Genomic DNA, 23,460 nt, shown 5'->3' with positions numbered 1-23,460 from the left:
AAACTGTCCCGGGAACTTCAAATTTCAGCTGGGGTATAAGATGTACTAATACATATTGCGATGAATCAGCATTGAACGCGCCGGTCGTAAAGCAACGAAACAGTCTAGTCAGGTCAAATTTTGTATGGTGATTTTGTGAGTAAGTAAAATAGCCCCAGGGCACGAGTAGTACCAAAATTACGATAAATTGGTGTGTACGTTTTGTCTGGTAGTAGGGAGATTTTTTTGGCTGCAAAACAGTTTGTAAGCATCAGTGTCATGTGGATTTGACAGCACTGATAACACCTAATAGGTCGACACAGTGTGCGCCTTATGCACTTCGCTGTAAAGTTGGGACAGTCAACTGTCAACAACCTTGGCAATGACTATAAGCAAATAAGGTATTCCTGAAATAAATTTTGACTTTTGACTCAGGCTTCTGGACGTGTGCTGTAGTTGGTTGAAGTTAAAAAAATTACAATGAAAAGTATTACAACTATATTGGTAATTTGCGTGGAGCTGATGTGCGCGACGAGCGCGCTTATGTGTTACCAACAGCAAAAAATTGTGCATGGACTTTTTGTAAATGACGACTTCAAACTGGGTTCTTGTCCTCCGTCTAAAAAAGGTCAAACAGCTTGTCTGCGAACGGAAAAACATATCGGAGACCTGGGAGGTAACAAATTACTGTGCTTTAAACATTTGAACACTGGCTTGAGAGCCTTAAACTCGTTAGAATGCGGCGTTAAGCTTCAAAGGTCCTTTGCTAAATTTTATTTTTGAATTCAAAAACCAAAAATTTGAACAACAACACAAACGTTTACTTTGAGAGACAATTGTGTCGTTCGAATAGACTATAGTGCATAGTAAACGGATATGCATTTTTAATACTATTATGACATAGCCTATTGCTTGTTGTTCTAATGTTTGTACAAGATTTGTTCCCTGGAGCGTTTACAAACATTGCACAAGCAATATATCAATATTATTTAAAATGTGTTTCTGTTTACTCATACAATATAGCATAAAGCAGGCTTAGCCTTTAGCTTCACCGAAAATTAACAAAAATATGAAACTCTGTAACTCCTTAAAAGATGATTTTACTGTGTGAAATGTTGTGTAATTCGCCATGGTAAATCATGCAAGTTGTTTACAAACGATAAAAAACGAGGCAACCTCAAAACGCATGATCACTTTTTCAGGTTACGTTGTGCACGGACAATGCGTTTCCATAGAAACGTGCCAAAACATCAGTTCATCAGCACTTCGCGTCGGGGGCGTTGGTTCAGAAATCATGTAAGTTGGTCATTAAAATGCTAAACATGTTTATCCAATCCAATGTAGTCGGTATGATGGGGCACCAATAAGATTTATAACTCATGAAACCACCTTCTTGTTATATTTTAATACCGACAAGAGTTTAACAGTTTTTGCTCATGTTGAACTAGCTGTAATAATACTAAAAAAGCAGGAGATTTTTACTACAGGATCAGCCTGGCTTATAATCACGAATATATATTTCGCCCCATGGGCATCTTCAGTTCCTTGCAGTAAACACAATATATGATTTTAAAGTTTCAATTGCCTTCATTACACCCAATGTTAAGTAGTGCAGAAACACTTTTTAACAAAAACGTCGAGATAATAAGTGGGCGTATCCAGGATTTTTTTAAGGGGGGGGGCGAATTTTTTGGGGATTTCCCCGATTTTCCGCTGTAAACTAAGGTTAATTGTGGTCGAGCATTGCAAAATACGAACGCCCGCGTTGGCGCGAATCGTCACATAAATGGTGGCTTCCTGGATTACGCATTTGAGTAACGCTGTGGAACACTCGATGCGAGTTTTTGCGGCAGTGCTTGCGCCGTAGTTTTATTACCACGACTTTGAAAGAAAGGCTTAAGTATATGTGTTACCCAAAAGGAATTAAATGTGGGCTTACGTTATCAAGAAAACATACAAATAAAAACTATGTGCATGCGGTGGTCTAATCGCAATCGCTTGCGCTAACAGTTTTTTTTCAACATGCGCAATATTGGCAACGTGTTCAACAACTAAACTAATTGACTTTGCACACAAGAAAACCGTTGCAACCATTGCAACATCGTCGCCACTAAAAAAATATTTTTTTCGTTCTTGACGAAAAATGACCATTGTTTCGCAACAATGCAACTTGTTTGGTAACAATGCCAAGTGTTTCGTAACAATGCTCCTTGTTTGGGAACAATAGCTAGTGCAAGCGCGATGCGGTTTTTAGGTTAACGTTTCTTTCCGGTTTTCACTGGGACAAAAAATTACAGTTGCGTTTGTTTAGCTATAAAAACATACAAAATTATTCCACAAAAGGGAGGGGAGGTCCGAACACCCCCCCCCCCCCTCACCTTGATGAGCCCATGAATATATGGTTTGATGTCAAATTGCAGATTGGATAACACATACAACGTCACTTGCTGTCATACGGACGGATGTAATCTGCAAACTGTGGAAGCGATAATTGCAAGCAGGGAGACTGGGGTCCCAATTCAACCATCTACACCCCCCACCACCAACATGTCATCCCAAACTACAATTTCTGCACAAGAGACCACTGATGAGTTTGTTGATAACTCAGCAGAACCTACCACCGCAGGCGTATCGACAGTGACTGGCGCACAGTCCACCTCTGCCACAGATGTAGCTTCTGCAGTCATAAGTTCTACAGTAAAACCAAGCCCAACAATTACTTCAATGCTTTTAGCTCGCACAACTCGAAGCGTGGACATGAATAGTTCAAGCCTTCACATTGCTTCATTTACCTTAGGGACATCGCAAAACAACGTTATCACAAGCACAACTAAAACCGGCAATTCTTCTTCAAACCTATTCCCGTCTGTTTTTTGTACACTTTGTTTTCTTCTTTATTCTTTTAGGCATTGTTTGTAAACAAACCTCGATTGTGTCTTCATTGTTGTTCGGTACCTATTTATGTCAGCATCATTTGTGCAGTTTCAAAAGTATGCAATAATAAATTTTACAACAAAATAAGTCAAACCACAGCAGTTTATTAACAAGAAAAACGAAAGCAGCTGTGTTAGATATGATAAAACAACCGAGCCGTGTATATTTAAATTACACTAAGGCAGGGGTTCCCTAGGGGTCCGTCATGATACCTCAAAAAAACAATTAGTACATTTAATACAGTGCGTATAAGCAATAATCAGTGCAGTAATTCATAACTGAAATCAGTAATTCAATACGTACATTGTACAATTACTCAATTACGAACCATACTTTTGAATGGTTCTTACTCTATCGTTGTATCATGTTGTTACCGCTATTTTGATATTCGTTATTGCTGATATTATTTGTAGTATTTTCAACCTTAATTAGGTTGCAAAATGGTGTGACGTAAGACAGGGTTTGAGAAAAAACAGGTTAACAAAATGAGGTCCGCGGCCAAAAAAGTTTGTGAAACCCTGCACTAAGGTATAAAAAAAAATAACTCCATTACATTCATAAAATTTGCATAATATTTCCATATTGAGCTTTTGGTAGGACAAACAGTAACAAAATTGCTGTACGATGAAATTCTCCACAAAGAGTATATTTTCTTCTGGGAAATTTTTTAGAATTTATGCAAAAAAAATTGCACATTTAGGTAGTATCCGCAGTGGTATAATTCAGTCATTGATCACAAATTATAGTTCAATTATAAATCATACATTTTCAGACAACTTTTTCATAAACTTCAACCTTCCATTTGAAACCATTTTCTTCTTGCACCCCCTGGGGGACTTGGGAAAATCTGAAAGAAAAATAAACAGTGCCACAAATATTCTCAGCTACATAATGTTAAACTTATGACGTGTTTGTGCCTGTGGGCATATGAGTTGATCGACCACTTCAAAAAAATTAAAACCAAAATAGAGACAGTCAGGCCAAACACATTTCATGTTCAAGCTAAGTTGTGATAGAAATTATATCATAAGTGAACATATTTGTTACAAAATGTTGTACAGTGTTAAGGCTCATACTGTGCTATATAATGGTTTATACTGTGGTAAAAAATGTTTTGAATTTGTACCAAATGTATGTTTGCAACAAAGGAAAGATTTGAGGTGGTAGATTTTCAAATAGTAGATGACTAAAAATTGTCTTTGGCAGGAATTTATTGATTGAAACTGTTGCAGTATTTTTTAGGCATGTAGCTTTGCTAAGTTCAAAATGGTTATCCTACAATTATTTACCATACACTACAGTTTTAATTTGTTATTGCAACTTTAAATCAGATAAAACATGCCAGTACTCACTGTTCTGTGGAAAGCATTTTAAACGTTTCATCCAGTTTTGGGAAAAATGTGTCACACTGAATATCAGCCATAACCCTTGTCAAATATACTTTTCCACAGTACGGAGAATCTTGAATTAACTGTGGGAATAAAATAACCTCAAACCATTTTGCAGAATTACAATATAAAATAACCTGTGTCACGCATAACAAGTGGCGTTAGAAAAGGTCAATTTCGGAATGAAAATATTGAATGTTCAAACCATTTTATCGCACATGATTTATGAAATTACCTTGTAAATATCATGGCCACCAATGTTAAAAATTTCATGAATTTTTTCCCTCCATTCATCGCTGGTCAAAAGCGTGATGAGTTCATCAAGTGAACGCACAATGGCATCCTGATAAGTTTAAAGTATATGACTGCATGTGTGCAAAACACAAAAGGACAAACTTGCAGGAATATAAATATTATAAAGCAAATTCCTGCTTTTGACAATCAAGTCAATGTATGTATTCATTACTGAAAAGTACAAGAACCAAAGCAAATATTTGCGATTACAACAGAGTAGTTGTTATACCACAACAAACTTTTTTAAAAAATAACATGATGTTCTGCAAGGAAACAAATCAAAATCAGCTAACTTAAATCAGATAATATCAAAAAACGAAAATCTTACTGGTCCTTTGGTGTCATGGGGGAGAGAACGACTCATCACAATATTGATGCGATTTTTCAATGGTTTGAACAAACTGGGAGTGCATTCCCAATTTCTCCTACCCATTACAACAACGTTCTGTTTACCTTCAGGTGGTGACCCAGTGGAAGCCCTTGTAAACCAGTTCATTTCTTTTCTGCAAAAAGTCAAACCAAAATGCTATGAATTTGTGACAGGTTTGTAAATTGTGCTTAACATCCAATACATACCTTAGTCTCCATGGCAACCCGCCATTGACTCCAATTCCCCAATTATTGCAACATGCTGCAAGAGAATGAATTTTAATGTCCTTTTTCATGTTGCACAACAAGTATTACATAAACTTATGGGCATATCCAGCTATTGGGAAAAAAGTCCCAAAACATTGCAAAGAAGATTAAAAAGGCTATGACTTTTGTACACTGATACAAAAAGTGAACATTAAAATATTCAAAGAAACTAATATTTCAAAGTGTCTTCTTCATTCAACAGTTGTTTTAATCTTTCCACTCGCTCTTTTTTCTCCTCTGCAACCCGAGCTTTTTCCGCCCTAATTTCGATATTTTTCAATCTGTTCTCCTCTTCCATTTTTCTGAACACACTTTCTTCACCTTTTACGTGTAGATCAACAGCTTTGTGAAGCCTAGCCAATGCAAGACGTTGATTGTCCAGTACGTTCCGGCAATCATCAGCTGTCACAGTTACTTTTGTTGGTTCATGAACTATTCTTACAAGGGACTTTGATCGATTTGCTTTCTGGCCACCTTTCGTTCCACCAGCAGAATTGTATATTTTAATGTCATTTTTTTCTAACGAAATCAGTTGGTTTTGCGAGTCCAATTTCGCAATCAGCTTAATAATGTGGAATTTTCCTTCGTTTCGTGTTAATGACAAATGCAGTGGGCACACTAAAGAATAACTTTGCAAGCAACTGACTTTGCAAAACAGTTCTCTTTTGAGTGTTCGCGCCAACATTTGACCAGTTTTACAACTGCAACACAACTTATGGGAATTTCCCGATGTGCTTTGTTTCGTCATACTGCAACGCTCGAGGCGCTATACTGTGGTAGGCGGCATATTATGCCAAACATAGAAATTAGAGGAAAAAGAGATAACAGAAAAACGAATGCCATGTTTTCTAATAAACCATTTTTACCACTGCGCATTTAAATCGTAGGTTATTAAAAAATCAAATTTAATGACAACAAGTAACAATTCAATAAAATCTGTGGATCATTTACATAACGCAAGAAATGATTAATCGATGCCAAAAGCTCTTTTGAGTTTAAATCGTGAGTTTTGTTTTGGTCGGTTTGTTGTCAGTTGCATAAGATTTTTGTTGTCTGTGTTTCTTGCGTGTCGGATTAGGACACGAATTATTCGCTCATCACAAATATTTGTACAACTCGTGACCTCCTCGTGTGTTTTGTTTTTACGTCTTACAATTGACATAAATTTATCAGGAAAAGACTGTAGCTTAAGTGGGACTTGCAATGTTAGTGTTCAGTGAAATATTTACCATAGGGAACTGATAACACATACAAAAATAATAAAATTCTTTTTGCAGGGTGTTGTGCTCAGGATGTATCTGTTTAAAATGAATTTAAATTGCCCTGGTTTGAAATTTCTTGGACTAACTCTTTTTGTTGCTCTGTGCCTCACTCCATCAGGATTTTCTATTTTCTGTCACCATGGTTCGATTATGAGGGCTCCGTTTGGAAACGTTAGAAATATTTCCCAAGTCGTGTGTAAATCGGATTTCCCCTATTGTGCGAAAGTGGATATTGCAGCACATGTTCATGGAGTCGCGAAAGGTGAAATTCTGAAAGCGGTTCTGTCAAATGCCCATAAAATCTTTTGGCATACCGCTGTAGATTGGTCTGAATAGTGATATATGCGCTAACACCATACCTTGAAAATTTCCGCAACAGAATAATAATATAATAATAGCAACCAATACACCGGTTGCATACAAACCAAAAAAACTTTGATAAATTTCGTTTAGTGATCTTGAACCAACTTCGCATTACGATAAATGCACACAATATATATGTTTTCATGCTGTCAATGCAAAGCCCTGGTCCTTGACCGATACTTATATGAAGCTATGATAGTAAATAATCCAGCATTGCCAAAATTCGTGGGCGGTCATAAAGTTTACTTGAGTTTTAGGCCGTCTCGAAACTTTCAATTTTTGTCATTCTTAATCTTTGAATCTTAATCGTAGCGACAGTATAAGATTCGGTTTCCAAAATATGCGACTTGTAAAACGGCTTCAGAATACAAGTTTCAAATTTCAAGTGACAGTATTGAGTACTTCTAAACACCATAACGTTAAAGAGTTCTACCTTGGTCTGAGCTGTAAACAAGCACAGCCATAGTTTTGAACTACGTTACTGCAGTCAAATTTCACTACCAATGTGTTTCGTGTGTTTCAGTGAACATCTCTCTCGGAACTTGCGTCAACCACACCACCTGCCAAGACCAATCTTGCGAATCAGTTGAAGCTCAGTTTCCAGGGGCTACCAGCCTAGGTCTAACATTGTTGTGAGTACAACCTCCGCAATTGCACATTCCTTTTTACCATATTGTCAAAAAAGCTTTAAACCTGCTTTTCTGAAACGATAGAATTTTCACCTCCTTCCGACCTTTGTTCTCTGCTTCGGTCGCTTTATGACGTCACAGTTTGTCGCGTTAAATTTGTAGCTCAATCGCTTTTATCACAAGTGCATGTTAATTTCTTTTAACTGCTTTTGATTTGCATGACAAATCCCAAGCTACTGAATACATGCGCATGCACATATTGTCAACCAGTCCATCCCCTATTTGATAGCAAGATGCTGGGATTATAACTGATGTCTACGTTTAAAAATAGGAAGACCACGAGTATTTCTAGTGTTATTTGAACTTATCGGTCAAGCTCATTCCCTGCTTTTTCATCGTTTGGACTTTGAACTAAAAAAACTTACGCAAAACCTTTTTATAATTAACACACATCGTCGCGAAAAAAGTTATTCCAAACCGGATTTTAGGGTATGGTAGTTAAAACATGCTGTAGTTTAATCACATTCTTAAACCCGCCCCAAATTTGATTTTGCTTTACCAGGGAGTGCAAGATGACGTGTTGTGAAAATAACTTGTGCAACGCCCTTTACAAATTACCTCCCATACCTTTACCAGGTCTAACCCCAACACCTCCAGAAACACGTAAGAGCCAACTTATCACAGTTATGTTGTTTACCGTATTGTATATAGTAAGGCTAAAGTCCATGAGAGCTTTTACTGATGGACAGTGTTGTACTTAGAATGTTTTCGTGTCCCTCATTTTTCACAGCTCTTAAGGGCACAGATTAAATCAAATCATTTTTATTTTGTGCAAAATACTTCATGCGCGTAAGTACAATCAATATATAGAATAAATAGAGGGATTATTAAATCGAAAGGGTCAGGGGCCCATGTTTAAGGTAATATCCTCCCGGAGAATGGATTTTTCAATGCATTCTGTTAACTAGTTTTTCTCAAGTTGTATTGTTTCGACATCAGGTAGCAGCTCAGATCACCAACATGTCACACCCACAACCTCAACACCGACGGGAGCAGCGATGAGAGTTCGTTCGGACGTTTTTTTCCCAGTGTTCGCTGTGACCTTTATCCTCGTTACCATGTTTATGATGTCATAAGCCGTTGTGTGATCACGTGTTGAGTATATTCAGTTCTTTGTCATTCCATGATCGCAAATAAAACAAATATGTCAAGACAAAATTTCTGGTTCGGAGTTTGCGGAAGGTTTGGCTTTTCTGTTCTATGTCAACAATAAGGACAATCGCCATGGCGCTTTCTCCACACTGTTTTCGAACGTCGTCATTGTTCACGTGTTCCGCTCTGGCGGTTTTCCATACGCGCGAGCGATTTCGCCTGAATACGGGGTTTGGACCTGACGGAATTCTTTAGTCTACTTCAGTCCCGCAGCGAGAAAGGTGTTTCAGAAATTACGAGGGACTCTGTACAAGATTATTCGGTCCCTGTTAAAGATAGCAAATTTGGAAGTAGACTTTACGGAATATGCGAAATATATAAAGCTCATATGGGGACGAAATTTACTTTCTTTGTCGCAACTTGTTTGGTTGCGATTCTCAGCGGCCAAGCCGGTAAGTACACCACAGTTACTGTACCTGTATCAACGGCTACTTGGATAATTTATAAGCGAGTGCGCTTTATGCTGAACCGTAATAAAGAATATGTTACACACACACGCCGTCCAGAAACGATTTTTGAAATATTGAAGGATTTCTATCCGAAAAGCTTATCGAAACTTATAAATCCCCAAAACGAATATGTTAGCAATAATTTTTGAAACGTGACCGACATTCGCTCATTAGAACATGCAAGAATATTGAACTGCGTGGCTTCGTGATACGTCGAGAACTTTATTATACACTTAAATATAAAAATGAAGACGTCAAACTTGTACTGTACTGTCGGAGCCAGATGTAAAAGCATGCACGATAATCATGCTTTGCTGGACACAGAAAAAATGTTTCAAATATTTTGTCATTTTTTGTTGATTTCCAACTCTCATCACCACGAAACCGCTACAAAATTCAATTTAATTAAGAATGGTTTCAGCCTAAAAGCAAAAGTTGTTTGATTAATAACTTCGGTTTAAATAAAAACTCTGTTTTTCAACTGTGTTTCCATAAGTCTAACCCTATATGGTAACAACATTCAATATTTCATTCCGAAATCGACCTTTTCTAACGCCACTTGTTGTGCGTGACACAGGTGGAAACTTCACGTTTGCAGAATTACAATATAAAATACCCTTGTGTCAAACGCATTTATTGTTAAGAATACATGTTTCGCTCAAAATAAGCATCTTCAGTTCTAAAATAAAACGGAAAACAAAAATAACAATAATAAAATGCTGAAAAATAAATGCTAAAAACTGGCCGAACAAATGGGCTACTGGTGGTCACCTCCAAGACATGTATTCTTAACAATAAATTCGTTTGACACAAGGTTTTTTTATATTGTAAATCTGTAACCCTATATGGGTCTTAAGAATCGCATCTATTTGATTCAGTTAAAACTTGAAAAAGCATGATTTTTGGAATTTTATAATCGGATAAAACGACAAGAATAAAACGGTTAAATGGTCAGTGAGCACGTGAAACCAAAACCCGGCCATCGTGACGTTGTAGGAATCACGTAGAATGAATTGCAAATTGTGCAGTGCCAAATTATTTGCCGTGTTAAAAAAACGTGTTCAACCTACACTTTTGACATTCTCAATGATCTAGCTTTTCGTTTCATTGACGTCAAACGCGTGTTTCGCAATGCGTACTTTTTCGTGTGCTGTAAGGCTATGTTAAGGCGCGATCACGAGATACGTAAGCGTGCCAGTACGTGGCCTATTGTGTCACGTCGCCAATTGGCGTCATGCTTTGTTACGTCGGTTTTTGCCTATCTAATGTTACCATAAGAACTTGCAGCTGTATTTAGTAAATCGCCAATTGGCGACGTAACCTGTTTACGCTTGCTGAATATTGTGAGTAAATCGCCACGAAATATTAAAAATGCGAAGTTTTTTCAAAGTTTTCACTACCGGAGACGTCTTGGTAGTTTTCACTACTAGGTAGAAACAAAACTGGGCCCAGAAGGCGGCTTTCCCAACTCATAATTAACATCTTACATTCAAAAAAGCAGTCTAAAATGACCGTTATCTAGACCGTTTGTAACAGTGATTCCTAACCCGGGGGTCGCGGGCCCCCATGGGGTTCTTGGGGTGGTTCCAGGGGGTCCGTGAATGACCAAATTTTACGTGTGGTTTATGCATGTCTTATACCCCTGTTCCTTTTTTCTGATCGTTTATATTTGTTACGTCACAAGCGTTTGTTTGTTCGGAGAAACGGACGACTTCGTTTGTCACAAGAACTTTGGGTACATTTTTGTAGCGTTCAACACGCGTGATCATTTTATAAATGGGGGCCATGGGTACAATGAGGTCGGAAACCACTTGTTTATCAGTTAAATTTAAACACAACAATTTTTATTTAGTCGAACCGTTTGCAAAAATAGTTGGAAAAGGTAAAGAAAAATAAATAAAATATGTGCTTAGATCAATAATAACATTTGGTTACTTGTAATTAATAAATTAGACTTGTTCAAATGACCAAGGCGTATTTTTATAACTCTGAGAAGCAGAGAATTCTATTAAGCCCCCGACCGCCATTTTCATTGTTCGGCAATAATTTACGTGATGTCACAATGGCAATTTTTGCTCCATGCTGATGTCACACAAAAGGCTTTTTCCTACAGTCGCCAGGTAGACAAACCCTGTTGCCTGAAAGGTCCCTGGTAACCACCTTTATCCCTCGTCACGCAAGGCCGGTAGCCTAACCCCTCTTTCCTTCTATTTTAAAACCTGTTTGCGTTGTTGAAACTCGCTCAGGTGGAACGAAGCGAATTTTTGGTCAGAATTGGTCTCGTGATCGTTGCGGAAAAGTTTGGGGTTCTTACATTTTTTCAATCCACCACTGAACAGTATAAAATTAATTCGACAAATACGTTGTGATGTTCACAATTTTTATACAGTCATGTTTTTATCTACATACTGACGAAGTCAAAAGCGCCTAATTTGATGCGTAATATTTTTTTTGTTTTGATTGACCGCCACATCTACACCATTAACATCGATTTGGTAACTAATAAATGAGTGATTTACATTAATATGTTAGTTTTTTAGTGATACTGATCAGAAAAAAAACCTAAAGTCTAATAACTATTCAAAGAGGTATATGTATCAATAAGGCAACATTCAAAAGGTTGAAGGGTTATAGGGTTGGCATTCCCTCCTCGTTTGTGATTTTTTGTCATATTTTGAAGGACAACGTGTGTGGAAATATTATTGTCCCAGAAAGATTCCTTGACTGGAGTCTATATTATTATGCTGAGTTAGCTGCAATTCCAACTATGGTTATATACGTAGATATGACTAAATTTTTATCATTGCCATAACCTTGTTTTGATTGTGTGACATGTGACAATACACGCTTGGATGCCAGTGTCGCAACTATTAGTTTAAACGGTACAACGAAATTCTCGACCTCTCAAACTGTTGTGAAAGCAGATGTATCTGTGTATTCTGGCAATCCTTTTGTTTCGTCACAACTGATACCAGTCAGTTTCCTTGTCAGGTGCATTAATATGCCTCATCACATCCAAAATATGTTGGTAATGTAATTTATGCTTGAAAATGTTATCACACGTTTAGCTCTACCGTGAAGTTGGGTTACCATGTCGGGCGCAGAAACTATGCCGAGGATTTTTTAAACCTTTTCGTGGCCTCAATGAATCTAATCAATTCGTTTGCGGCACACCAAGTCAGTTTAACTTATGAAAGAAAACATGATCCTTGATTGGGGTTAGGTTTCAAGGTCAAGTTTGTGAAGGAATTAAATGAGGACGTTGTGGACCGGTTGGCCTCTTTATTCTTGAATTCGATTAGACTGGTCCCTAAGCATGCGGCTTGTTTGTCTGATGGTTAATTCGGCACTGGTGATATCCCTCCCAACTATCCATAGTGAAAGTACTTAAAAACACTTGCTTCTATTCATTACGCAAACATTTAAAACTTGTTTCCACAGCAAATGGCCAATCTACAAACTCTCTACAACTTATTGTTGGATGCACGACGGAATCATGTCTGGCCCTACTGCAAGAAATTTTGGGCAACATTACTCAGCAACTGGGAATAAATGCAACTGTCGGAGGTGACCTTGATGCTTTCATGTAAACTATTCCCACAGAGTTGCTTGTTACAAATCAGTAGAAGCGTGATATAAAAAACATGGCCCTAAAAATTCATAAAAAAACATTGCGAGAAACGGCAATTTTTGAGCACTTTTTTCTTCTCACATAAAGAATGTGATTTTGTGACGTAACAATAGCTAAGACGCCTGCTCGGGCAAAAGCAAGCAATTGCCAATCAGCGTTGGTTGGAAGTGTGTTGCTTTATTGCCTGCAGTAAGTTTTTTGGGTCGAAGATTCTTATTTTCTTGTTAGATTTGGACGAGTGCGCGCGAATTGATCGAGGCAACTGTTCGCAGTTTGCACTTTGTGAAAACAATGTCGGTTCCTACACGTGCACCTGCAAGACTGGATTTACCGACGCCAACCCGGCCAACCCTGGAAGAACGTGCACTGGTAAATGCAATGTGCATATCAATTAACTTGTTACCGTGCTGGAGATTTTGTCTTATTAAAAATTGTGTATGGTGTTGTTTTATGGCAATGGTTTTGACACTTTACTCCGCTAGTTTAAAGTTTGAGATCACCTCGGTAAAAGTACAAAAAAATGCTGTTGCTTAGTTTAAGACACTTCAAAGTGTTTGAAAAAACTTAAACCCTGTACAGTATCACCGTTTTCACTAAAAACGTCTGGACTGTTTTATTGGTAAGATAACAACGAATGCACGGACGGGAGCGCCAACTGCTTGAGCTCATTCAGCAACGGTCAATGCGTCAACACCGACGGCAACTTTACGTGCGGTTGTCTGCCCGGTTACCAGGGGGACGGCGTGACATCATGCGATGACGTCGACGAGTGCCTGTCTGGCCCGTGTCCTTCTGGTCAGTTGTGCAGGAACACTGTGGGCAGTTACATCTGCGACTGCGGTGTCGGTTATGAGGGAACGGCAGGGATGTGTGTGGATATCGACGAATGTGCAAGTACCGTTTGCGACTCGACGGCAAACTGCATCAACACCGCGGGTTCGTTCTCGTGTCAGTGTTCGAGCGGCTTCGTCAGCGACGGCGTCACGGGTTGTGTTGACGTCGATGAATGTGCTGACACGACCAGGAGCGTTTGCAACGTCGTCACGCAGGACTGTTTCAACCTGCAGGGCTCACACACTTGCAGGTACAGGGGGTGAAATAAACATGTGAAAAAGAGTTAGGAAGGTCGTTATTACACTTATTGTAGAGTACGGACTATTGAGGGTTTGTTGGGTTAGTTCCCCTAAACACGAAATTTAACTACTTTCGCAGACAGGCGACCCAGACGAAATGGTTGGATGTAATGCAACGCTTTACCCATTGTGCTTTCATTTTACTTAAACACATCAGCATCCTGCAATTAACAAAAAGCAAACACCTAATATTTGTGTACAACCGTTATGTGCAGGCCTTTTAAAGCTTACACAACTTGACATTCTTGTTTGTTTACTCTTTCAGTTGCAAGGAGGGCTTCCAAAGATCCTTCTTCGGGGGGTGTTTCGACGTCAACGAATGCGCTGGTAACCACAATTGTATCGCCGCAGCCACGTGCATTAACACTTTAGGCTCATTTAACTGCTCCTGTGACAACTGCACAGCTGTTGACGAATGTTCTAACTCGACCTTGAACAACTGTCACGAATTCGCAGATTGCATTGACACCGAATTCGGGTAAGTCTACAGAAATATTAAAAATCATATGCCTCGGATTCGAATTAATTAAGTTTTTGACTGAATATTTGTTCGACTTCGCTTTCATCAGCTACGAATGCCGGTGTAAGACTGGATTTTTCTTCAATACACGCAATGGTGGTTGTGATGACATCGACGAATGTGGTATGGGCGGAGGCCCCTCCCTCTGCCACCCACTGGCAGCTTGCAGTAACGCGCTCGGGTCGTTCACATGTACTTGTCCTGACGGCTACAACCTTAACGGCACTGATTGCATGGATGTGGATGAGTGCGCGGTCAACAATGGAGGTTGTGACGCAAACGCATTGTGTACGAACCTCCCTGCGAGTTTCAGCTGTCGTTGTGTGGACGGATTTGACGGGAATGGATTCAACTGCTCCGGTAATTTACGCTACTCTGTTATCAAGAACCTGTAATAGTAAGATAGGTTATTTTAAATCTGCAACGCATTTAAATATGTGTAAAATATAATGTTGAAGCGAAACAGGCGAAAGTAACATAAACTTTCTGCGCAGATATTGACGAGTGTGCAGTAATGCCTTGCGTGAACGGAGGGACTTGTGTGGACGGAGTCGCCGACTACACTTGCAATTGTGCCTCGGGTTTCGCTGGAAAGAACTGTTCAGTCGGTATGTTACAACAGCGCCGTTTAGCGGTTATTTGTCAGTAAAGTTTTGCCGTTAGAGGACGCTCGTAATTGCTGTTTCATTGCATCAGTTATATGTTTGCTTCATGGTCCGATTGTTCATGTGGTTTGATTTTGGACTTTATATTATCCAAAACAAAGGTTGCCAATCTTTGTTTCTCCATATGTCGGTATGAGATCGCTAATAAAAAATATTATTTAAATTAAATTAAAACAGTTTTTGAAACAGATTTGTACAATTCATACCGACTCCAGTATGAAACATTCCTTCACCATCATTTCTTATTCGTTGATTAATAACAAAAATTTTCATGTAATATCAAGAATTATCGTTTCCTCATATATTGTTAATGCATCTTACAGAATATGTGGTGGTCACCGTCACGTTTAACGAAACTTACTTGGACGACTACGACAACGCATCAAGTCCGGCTTCCTTAGCGTTCATAGCCAAAGTCAAAGACGTTGTAAGTATCACAAATATATTATCACTGTTAGTATAAAGGTTCTCGTTATTACAAACATTTTGTCCAAAAAAACTCTGAATCGAATGCTGCAGGCCAAGACTGGACACGCATTTTCTCGAAAATTAGGCATTTTTGAGAACCGCAGCTTAAAAACCTCGTTCTACACCGACAAAGATAAGTTCTATGTTAAACGCAGCTACTGATGCTACTCAACGGTGCTGGAATTCCACCCCAAAGCATCGCCTCTGTCCGGTTGTCCAGGGGAAGCGTCGTCGCAAGTGCTGTTGTGGGTTATCAGGGGACTCCACCTACATCAGCTGTGGAGACAGCATTGAGCGATCTCTCGGCTTCCGTCAGTGGTAAATTTCACACAACAATTTTTTATGAAAAACGACGTTTTGGATTTTTTTTCCCCTTGAAGTATAGTGACCTGGTGCATGTTCAGTTTGGAAAATTCGTAGCGTTGGGATGGTTCCGTAACGACAGTTAACAATGTTGCAAATTGATTTTTGATCATGACCATATTTATGGAAACAAGTATTTTTAAGGTTAAACTCGGCTTTATTTGAAGAGAAATATATTTCACTGGCAGTGTCTGATCAAATACAATTAATCGTTGTGGTTTTTTGATAATAAGATGGGAATGAATCCCGGGCGCTTAAAACCTATTTTTGTTTGAAGGTTTTATAACCTGCGACGAATCAAGCTGTCTCTGGAATTGTTACAGTGATGTCAGGACTTCTGCTTATTGTTTTTGCCCAGACGGGTTGTATGGGGAGCTATGCGACATAGGTAAGTGTGTTTTGTGTAAAAGTTTGGGGCACTTATCTTACTTCTATTATGAAGTAAGTTGTTTCGGATTTTTGTTACTTGTCTGCTCTTCTCTAGTCTATTGGCCGAACACTTGACGATGAAATAGCGAAAAAACGAGTTAAGTTTTTTTTTTCACAATCAGTCTGCCCACAGAGTGCCAATGCACTAGAAAAGAGTTATCGCAAATGGTTTACATTTTAAACATATCCTTCATGTTGCGGACATAGGCAACGTTTGTGATTTTCGCATTGTGGCAATCGCAACCTTAAACTGCAACAAATTGATGAAAATCACATAAGGTTATCCTGCTTGACAAAAGACAAAACTTTAACGAAATTGTCAATTTTAGTCATTTGTTCCTGCGATCCCTGCATGAACAACGCCACGTGTTTTCAAAATGGCACCACAGCACCGTTCTGCGAATGCCCCCCAGGATTTACCGGGGTCGTGTGCGAGACACGTAAGTTGTGGCACGTAATATCGATTGTCATGTAAGTTCTTACGGTGTCTTTGTGCTACAGCGACTGGGGTGCCCTCATGCGATACTGAATGTCACCCGAATGCCACCTGTCTGGCCAGCAATGGGACATCTTCATGTGTATGCAATGCAGGACTCGTCGGCGACGGCATCACGTTTTGCAACAGTAAGTGAATATTGTTCAAAATCAACCCTTTGCTTATCCAACATTCATCCCATAAGAAATCGCATATTTGTTGTTAATTGATCTGTCTTTGACATGTTGGTGCAATATAGATTCGTTGAGTCTATTTAAAACACATTCCTTTAGGTTTTATATCCAACTTAAATTTTGCTGGTTTTGTTGTCGATTCTGCCATGAGATCACGTGTCCTACATTACTTCAGTTTCAGTTTAATCAGTGAAGTTGTCATTTGTTACGGGTCCTTTGTATTCCAGCGACTGGTGAGCCCACATGTGATACTGAATGTCACCCGAATGCCACTTGTGTGACATGCAATGGGACATCTTCGTGTGTATGCAGTAGAGGATTCGTCGGCGACGGCGTCATGTTTTGCAACAGTAAGTAATTTTAATGGTGCAGTCACTAAAATTACACTGTATTTGGGGGGTTTCAAAAATGAAGATACCAACGTTGTGTTTCGTGCAGAAACGTGTCTGCAGCCACCAACCATGTTACCGCCACCACCTCCCCCAACTCCGGAGGTCATTAGGACCAGTCCTCCTCCTATGCTAGCACCACCACCGCCTCCACCGGAAGATGGATCATCATCAAAAGGTCCTCCACCTCTAATGCTGCCGCCACCACCGCCTCCACGAGAAGATGGGTCATCATCAAAAGGTCCTCCACCTCTAATGCTGCCGCCACCACCGCCTCCACGAGAAGATGGGTCATCATCAAAAGGTCCTCCACCACTAATGCTCCCACCACCTCCTCCACCACCAGAAGATGGATCATCATCAAAAGCTCCTCCACCTTTAATGCTCCCACCACCACCGCCTCCGCCAGAAGATGGATCATCATCAAAAGCTCCTCCACCTTTAATGCTCCCACCACCACCGCCTCCGCCGGAAGATGGATCATCATCAAAAGCTCCTCCACCACTAATGCTCCCACCACCTCCTCCACCACCTGAAGATGGATCATCATCAAAAGCTCCTCCACCTCTAATGCTCCCACCACCACCTCCTCCGCCAGAAGATGGATCATCAACCAAAGCTCCTCCACCTCTAATGCTCCCACCACCTCCTCCACCACCAGAAGATGGATCATCAACCAAAGCTCCTCCACCTCTAATGCTACCACCTCCTCCTCCACCACCAGAAGATGGATCATCAACCAAAGCTCCTCCACCACTAATGCTCCCACCACCACCCCCTCCGCCGGAAGATGGATCATCAACCACAGCTCCTCCACCTCTAATGCTCCCACCACCTCCTCCACCACCAGAATCAGACAATAGTAACGCTACTCCCCCGCCTCCTCTCATCCTCCCACCTCCGCCTCCACCTTCTGAATTTGACGACGTTAAATTTTCTCCTCCTCCACCTCTGCTTCTTCCTCCACCTCCTCCTCCAGACTTCGAAGTCAAAAAGAACAACTCTCCTCCTCCACCTCTGATGCCACCTCCCCCTCCTCCGGACTTCGACATGGATCGTAATGTGTCACCTCCACCACCTCTAATGCCACCTCCTCCACCACCGGTAGAAAACGATGACACCACCAGCGTGCCACCACCGCCTCTCATGCCACCACCGCCACCGCCAGTAGAGGGTGACAGCACCAGCGTGCCACCACCGCCTTTCATGCCACCACCGCCACCGCCAGTAGAGGGTGACAGCACCAGCGTGCCACCACCACCTCTCATGCCACCACCGCCACCGCCAGTAGAGGGTGACAGCACCAGCGTGCCACCACCGCCTCTCATGCCACCTCCGCCACCACCAGTAGAGGATGACAGCACCAGCGTGCCACCACCACCTCTCATGCCACCTCCGCCGCCACCAGTAGAGGATGACAGCACCAGCGTGCCACCACCACCTCTCATGCCACCTCCGCCGCCACCAGTAGAGGATGACAGCACCAGCGTGCCTCCACCACCTCTCATGCCACCTCCGCCACCGCCACCATCCGAGGGTGACAGCAACAGCGTGCCACCACCACCTCTCATGCCACCACCACCGCCACCACCAGACAGTGTCCAGGAAATGTCGCCACCTCCTTTGATTCCGCCACCACCACCAGCTCCTGAGGATATTATCTTTAGTATGCCACCTCCTATGATAACACCTCCACCACCATATCCCTTCTCAATGGAGGCAAGTCTTTGAGTCCTTCGGAGTGATTGATATTAAACTTCTGCCAATTTTTCTACGATTAATTTTGAGCATAAACTTGCTTTTTTACGGTGTGGTGTAGCGATAGCTCTATATTTGATATTATGTTGGTTAAAAAGCGACACTTGGGCCTTTCGTGTACTTTTACAATTTGATTTGACTTTTTTGTGGCCTCAAGATCATCACACATTATGCTTTGCAGTGCGATGAAGGCTTCGTGTTGGACAACGACACATGTGAATGCATTGGTGAGTTATACTTAATGTTGGCAACGTTTTCTTTTTATCCAAAACCTTCCATGTATCATTCCATTCCTGGTTATAGCGAACAGTTAGCAACTTACTTAGTTTTGCGGTATACGTTTAAATTGCGGTGAAAAAAAAAACTTATAAAATCTTGCTTCATGGCAGACGAAAAGTCGGACAAATAATCTACGTTAATTTTTTCCACAAGATCAGTTTTATTTGAATTGTAGTATGCCTGGTAGCAAAAGTAGCACAATACTCAGCTACTTCTTACAAAAATTTTTAAAGTTTCTGTTTTTTTAAAATATAAAATCTTATTGTAGTGATTTCAGGTTAAAAAACAAATCTGTTGTTACATTGTCTGTACAACTGGTAGTTTTGGTGCTAACTGCCATCTTTTCGCAGCTGCATCCCCATGTGGAGAACCTTGTCCGGAAAAGGAAGAGTGCAGAGCGACACCTGGCGGAAACTTTATGTGCGACTGTGTTGAAGGTCTTTCGCGCGTGGACGGGGTGTGTCAGAGTAAGTACCAGAAACTGCTTCATGTTGCCCGAGAAAATTAACAGAATGACGTGTTACGTGTCCACGTCCATAATGGTTATGACGTCACGGGCAGAGACAGAAATCGTTTTTCTTTTGTTAGACGTGTCTCTCTGTGATTCGGTGGATTGTGGATCTGGACAATGCATGGTGAACAATGGATCAACCGAATGCAATTGTTTCCCTGGCTTCGAAGTCCGAAACAGCACCTGTCAAGGTGAATATTACTTGTAGTATGTGTACGAGGCGAACGCGTATCACAACTTCGAATGGGTGGTACTATAAAGAGAATGTTGATGTGTTGCGACATCATGCTCGTCGTTATCAAATAACGTTGTAATGTCTTCCAGGAGTAGATGTTCGACAATCGACATTGTCGATTCCCAATTCTTTGTTTTAAACAAACCTTTTTGTTTTTACCGTTTATCACGACACACTCGGACCATTTGGTTTTAAAGCTAACTAGGCTGCTTTTAGGAAATACATACTCACCCAATACCGTTCAGTTTATAATAATTGTGGAAAACTCCATAAAATCTTGTCAAAATTTATTGCAGTAGTGGCTGAAGAAAACGCAGAGAATGCAGTTTGTTATAACAGCGGCTAATTTTTTAATGTCGCCAGTTCTGTAATTTAAAGAATGCATCCTTTATATCTATAGACATGGACGAATGTTTGACGTTTGACTGCATGCCCAATTCATCGTGCAACAACACTGCCGGTTCCTTCTCGTGCGTTTGCAACGAGAATTACGAAAGAAAGGACGGAGAATGTGTCGGTAAGAACGTTTATCAAGCAGCGGCAATTTTTGGTTTTAAAATTTCCCTACAAACGATGGACGGTATTTTCCATCAGTAACTTTTTTGCAAGTTTTAAGTTTTGAAATTTCCAACGACATGTTAACGAATTTCATTTTAATTCCTAAATGCTTTGAATGGGGTTTTCAAATGTTATGTCCTAGTGGGTCTCACTGTATGTAACAAATATTTTCTTAAATTTTCTTCTTGAAATGAGGTCTTGGTATACTTTGACAATATTTTGCAGATATTAACGAATACGGTGGTCCTCAAATATTTGATTTTGTGTTAAAACGTTTGGCTAAATCGTTTATTCCTGTTCGTAGACATCGACGAATGTAGTCTGACCCCCAGCGTTTGCTCCACAAATGAGGAATGTCGAAATCTCAATGGAAGTCATGTTTGTAACTGTAGAACTGGTTATGTATTCAACGACACCAACATCTGTGACGGTAAGATATAATTTAAACAGCCCACGTTTTTACCTTACAAATATTGTTTGCTATTTACTAAATGTGGGGGCTTATGTGGATTCATGAATTTACTTTCCAAAGTTTATCTACCAACTGTCCCAAATATTATCCGTTTAGTTGCTAAACATTTGTCTTCAATCCATTAAGATTCATTTTATTTCAGATATTAACGAATGTAACACCGGGGCGCACAATTGTATTGTGAACGAGGTATGCAGAAACACGGAAGGCTCGTTTGTGTGTGATTGTGATTCTGGATATCAAAAGGATAGTCTAGGAACTTGTATTGGTAAGTTACAGAAGTCAGGTTATCAACTTATTTCTTTTGAAATGGTACTCGTAAACATCTACTAGTTATATCGGTGGAACAATGAAATACCGCAGTGCATAAGATGAATGCAAAGGCTTTTAAATAAGAAGTTGCTGATTTTCGTCACAATAATTGATTGTCCAGATGCATCAACTGTAAAACACGGCCCGTAATGTTTAAATTTATGTGGGAAAATTTGGCCGTATTCCTGAGTTTAAAAAATGTTTTTTGTTTGTAGACACCGACGAATGTAGTATGACCCCTAGTATTTGCTCCACAAATGAGGAATGCCGAAATCTCAATGGAAGTTATGTTTGTAATTGTACAACTGGTTATTTCTTTAACGCCACCAACATTTGTGACGGTAAGATTTTATTTAACAACCTACGTTTTTACCTTACAAATATTGTTTGCTATTTACAAAATGTGGGGGCTTATGTGGGTTCATGAATTAACTTACCAAAGTTTATCTACCAACTGTCCCAAATATTATCCGTTTAGTTGCTAAACATTTGTCTTCAATCCATTAAGATTCATTTTATTTCAGATATTAACGAATGTAACACCGGGGCGCACACTTGTATTGTGAACGAAGTTTGCAGAAACACGGAAGGCTCGTTTGTGTGTGATTGTGATTCTGGATATCAAAAGGATAGTCTAGGAACTTGTATTGGTAAGTTACAGAAGTCAGGTTATCAACATATTTCTTTTGAAATGGTACTCGTAAACATCTACTAGTTATATCGGTGGAGCAATGAAATACCGCAGTGCATAAGATGAATGCAAAGGCTTTTAAATAAGAAGTTGCTGATTTTCGTCACAATAATTGATTGTCCAGATGCATCAACTGTAAAACACGGCCCGTAATGTTTAAATTTATGTGGGAAACTTTGGCCGTATTCCTGAGTTTAAAAAATTTGTTTTTTGTTTGTAGACACCGACGAATGTAGTATGACCCCTAGTATTTGCTCCACAAATGAAGAATGCCGAAATCTCAATGGAAGTTATGTTTGTAACTGTACAACTGGTTATGTCTTTAACGCCACCAACATCTGTGACGGTAAGATTTAATTTTGTATTTCTATAGCATGACCAAAACTTGTGGCTTTTGGCAAATTTGGTAAATTTCAAAGCTTTTCTGTTGAAGAAAATTAACCAGAAAAACGTTTGACCAAATATTATGCTTAATAGCGTTGCCAACAAGCTATTTCGGTAAATTTAACTCTAATTTTGTCTTTGACTCATGCAAAATTGTTCACTGAGATTCATTTTATTTCAGATATTAACGAATGTAGCACCGGGGAGCACACTTGCATTGTGAACGAGGTATGCAGTAACACGGAAGGCTCGTTTGCGTGTGATTGTGTTTCTGGATATACTAAGAATAGTCTTGGAACTTGTATTGGTGAGTATCTAATCAACCCCTCGTTGTTAATAATGTGGCCATTTTATGATTGAAATTTGGAAACACAAAAATTTAAACCAGTAAAATACTGCAACGTGAAAGTTTAAAGTTTAAAATATTTAAAGTTTTTTCAACCGTTGAATTTGTTTATTGCAGACATCGACGAATGTGCGTCCAACCCTAACATTTGCTCGATAAACGAGGAATGCCGGAATACCAATGGAAGTCATGTTTGTGAATGCGTGTCCGGATACGCGTTCAACTCCTCCATGATTTGCGACGGTCAGTACCAGACTGATTTAAATTATTGCTTCTCTTATAATGAGTTCGACTTGCCCTTAGTCTTGACCATGATATGAACGCACAATCAAATAAGCCAGTGCTGGTTGACAACCGCTGGTACGCGAGTTTAGTGCAGGAAAACCAATCTATAAATTGGTTGAAATTATTTAGAAATCATCATTCATATTAGGTCTGGTGATCAACGACGAAAATAAGTTTAAATGTTCTTCCACACTTGCTTGTGTCAAAAATTTTGTG

At 39.9% G+C, this 23,460-nt stretch overlaps 3 protein-coding genes across 8 annotated transcripts in view; 2 read left to right on the top strand and 1 right to left on the bottom strand.

Moving 5' to 3' along the window:
* The first annotated feature begins 419 nt into the window (after positions 1-419).
* LOC145895436 (uncharacterized) lies at positions 420-2,898 on the top strand. Its single transcript, XM_082984243.1, has 4 exons — positions 420-655; positions 1,182-1,275; positions 2,400-2,843; positions 2,886-2,898. Exons 1-4 carry the CDS (start codon positions 460-462, stop codon positions 2,896-2,898), a joined length of 747 nt encoding a protein of 248 aa, XP_082840369.1. The 5' UTR covers positions 420-459.
* Positions 2,899-3,051: 153 nt separating this feature from the next.
* LOC145894423 (dihydrofolate reductase-like) lies at positions 3,052-5,395 on the bottom strand. Its single transcript, XM_082983011.1, has 5 exons — positions 5,172-5,395; positions 4,924-5,098; positions 4,537-4,644; positions 4,266-4,384; positions 3,052-3,760 (listed from the first exon to the last, which is right to left on the bottom strand). Exons 1-5 carry the CDS (start codon positions 5,258-5,260, stop codon positions 3,682-3,684), a joined length of 570 nt encoding a protein of 189 aa, XP_082839137.1. The 5' UTR covers positions 5,261-5,395; the 3' UTR covers positions 3,052-3,681.
* Positions 5,396-8,907: 3,512 nt separating this feature from the next.
* LOC145894245 (uncharacterized) overlaps positions 8,908-23,460 on the top strand; it is a 48,488-nt gene continuing 33,935 nt past the window's right edge. For 5 of the 6 annotated variants that reach the window (XM_082982771.1, XM_082982770.1, XM_082982769.1 and 2 more), the window contains exons 1-25: positions 8,908-9,089; positions 12,588-12,713; positions 13,006-13,146; positions 13,402-13,861; positions 14,176-14,388; positions 14,480-14,790; positions 14,925-15,038; positions 15,419-15,522; positions 15,719-15,881; positions 16,204-16,314; positions 16,685-16,795; positions 16,857-16,979; positions 17,252-17,374; positions 17,463-19,132; positions 19,353-19,398; positions 19,801-19,917; positions 20,039-20,152; positions 20,597-20,713; positions 21,059-21,184; positions 21,369-21,494; positions 21,754-21,879; positions 22,063-22,188; positions 22,450-22,575; positions 22,795-22,920; positions 23,077-23,202. In XM_082982771.1, coding sequence (XP_082838897.1) covers positions 9,026-9,089; positions 12,588-12,713; positions 13,006-13,146; positions 13,402-13,861; positions 14,176-14,388; positions 14,480-14,790; positions 14,925-15,038; positions 15,419-15,522; positions 15,719-15,881; positions 16,204-16,314; positions 16,685-16,795; positions 16,857-16,979; positions 17,252-17,374; positions 17,463-19,132; positions 19,353-19,398; positions 19,801-19,917; positions 20,039-20,152; positions 20,597-20,713; positions 21,059-21,184; positions 21,369-21,494; positions 21,754-21,879; positions 22,063-22,188; positions 22,450-22,575; positions 22,795-22,920; positions 23,077-23,202 — 5,110 coding nt within the window. In that variant the 5' untranslated portion in view covers positions 8,908-9,025. The remainder of the gene's footprint in view (positions 9,090-12,587; positions 12,714-13,005; positions 13,147-13,401; positions 13,862-14,175; positions 14,389-14,479; positions 14,791-14,924; positions 15,039-15,418; positions 15,523-15,718; positions 15,882-16,203; positions 16,315-16,684; positions 16,796-16,856; positions 16,980-17,251; positions 17,375-17,462; positions 19,133-19,352; positions 19,399-19,800; positions 19,918-20,038; positions 20,153-20,596; positions 20,714-21,058; positions 21,185-21,368; positions 21,495-21,753; positions 21,880-22,062; positions 22,189-22,449; positions 22,576-22,794; positions 22,921-23,076; positions 23,203-23,460) is intronic. The other variant, XM_082982768.1, reaches the window with a different exon arrangement.

The sequence above is a fragment of the Ascidia mentula genome, chromosome 3 (assembly GCF_947561715.1).
Source record: "Ascidia mentula chromosome 3, kaAscMent1.1, whole genome shotgun sequence".
NCBI lineage: Eukaryota > Metazoa > Chordata > Ascidiacea > Phlebobranchia > Ascidiidae > Ascidia > Ascidia mentula.
This window is presented reverse-complemented; position numbering and strand designations above follow the sequence as displayed.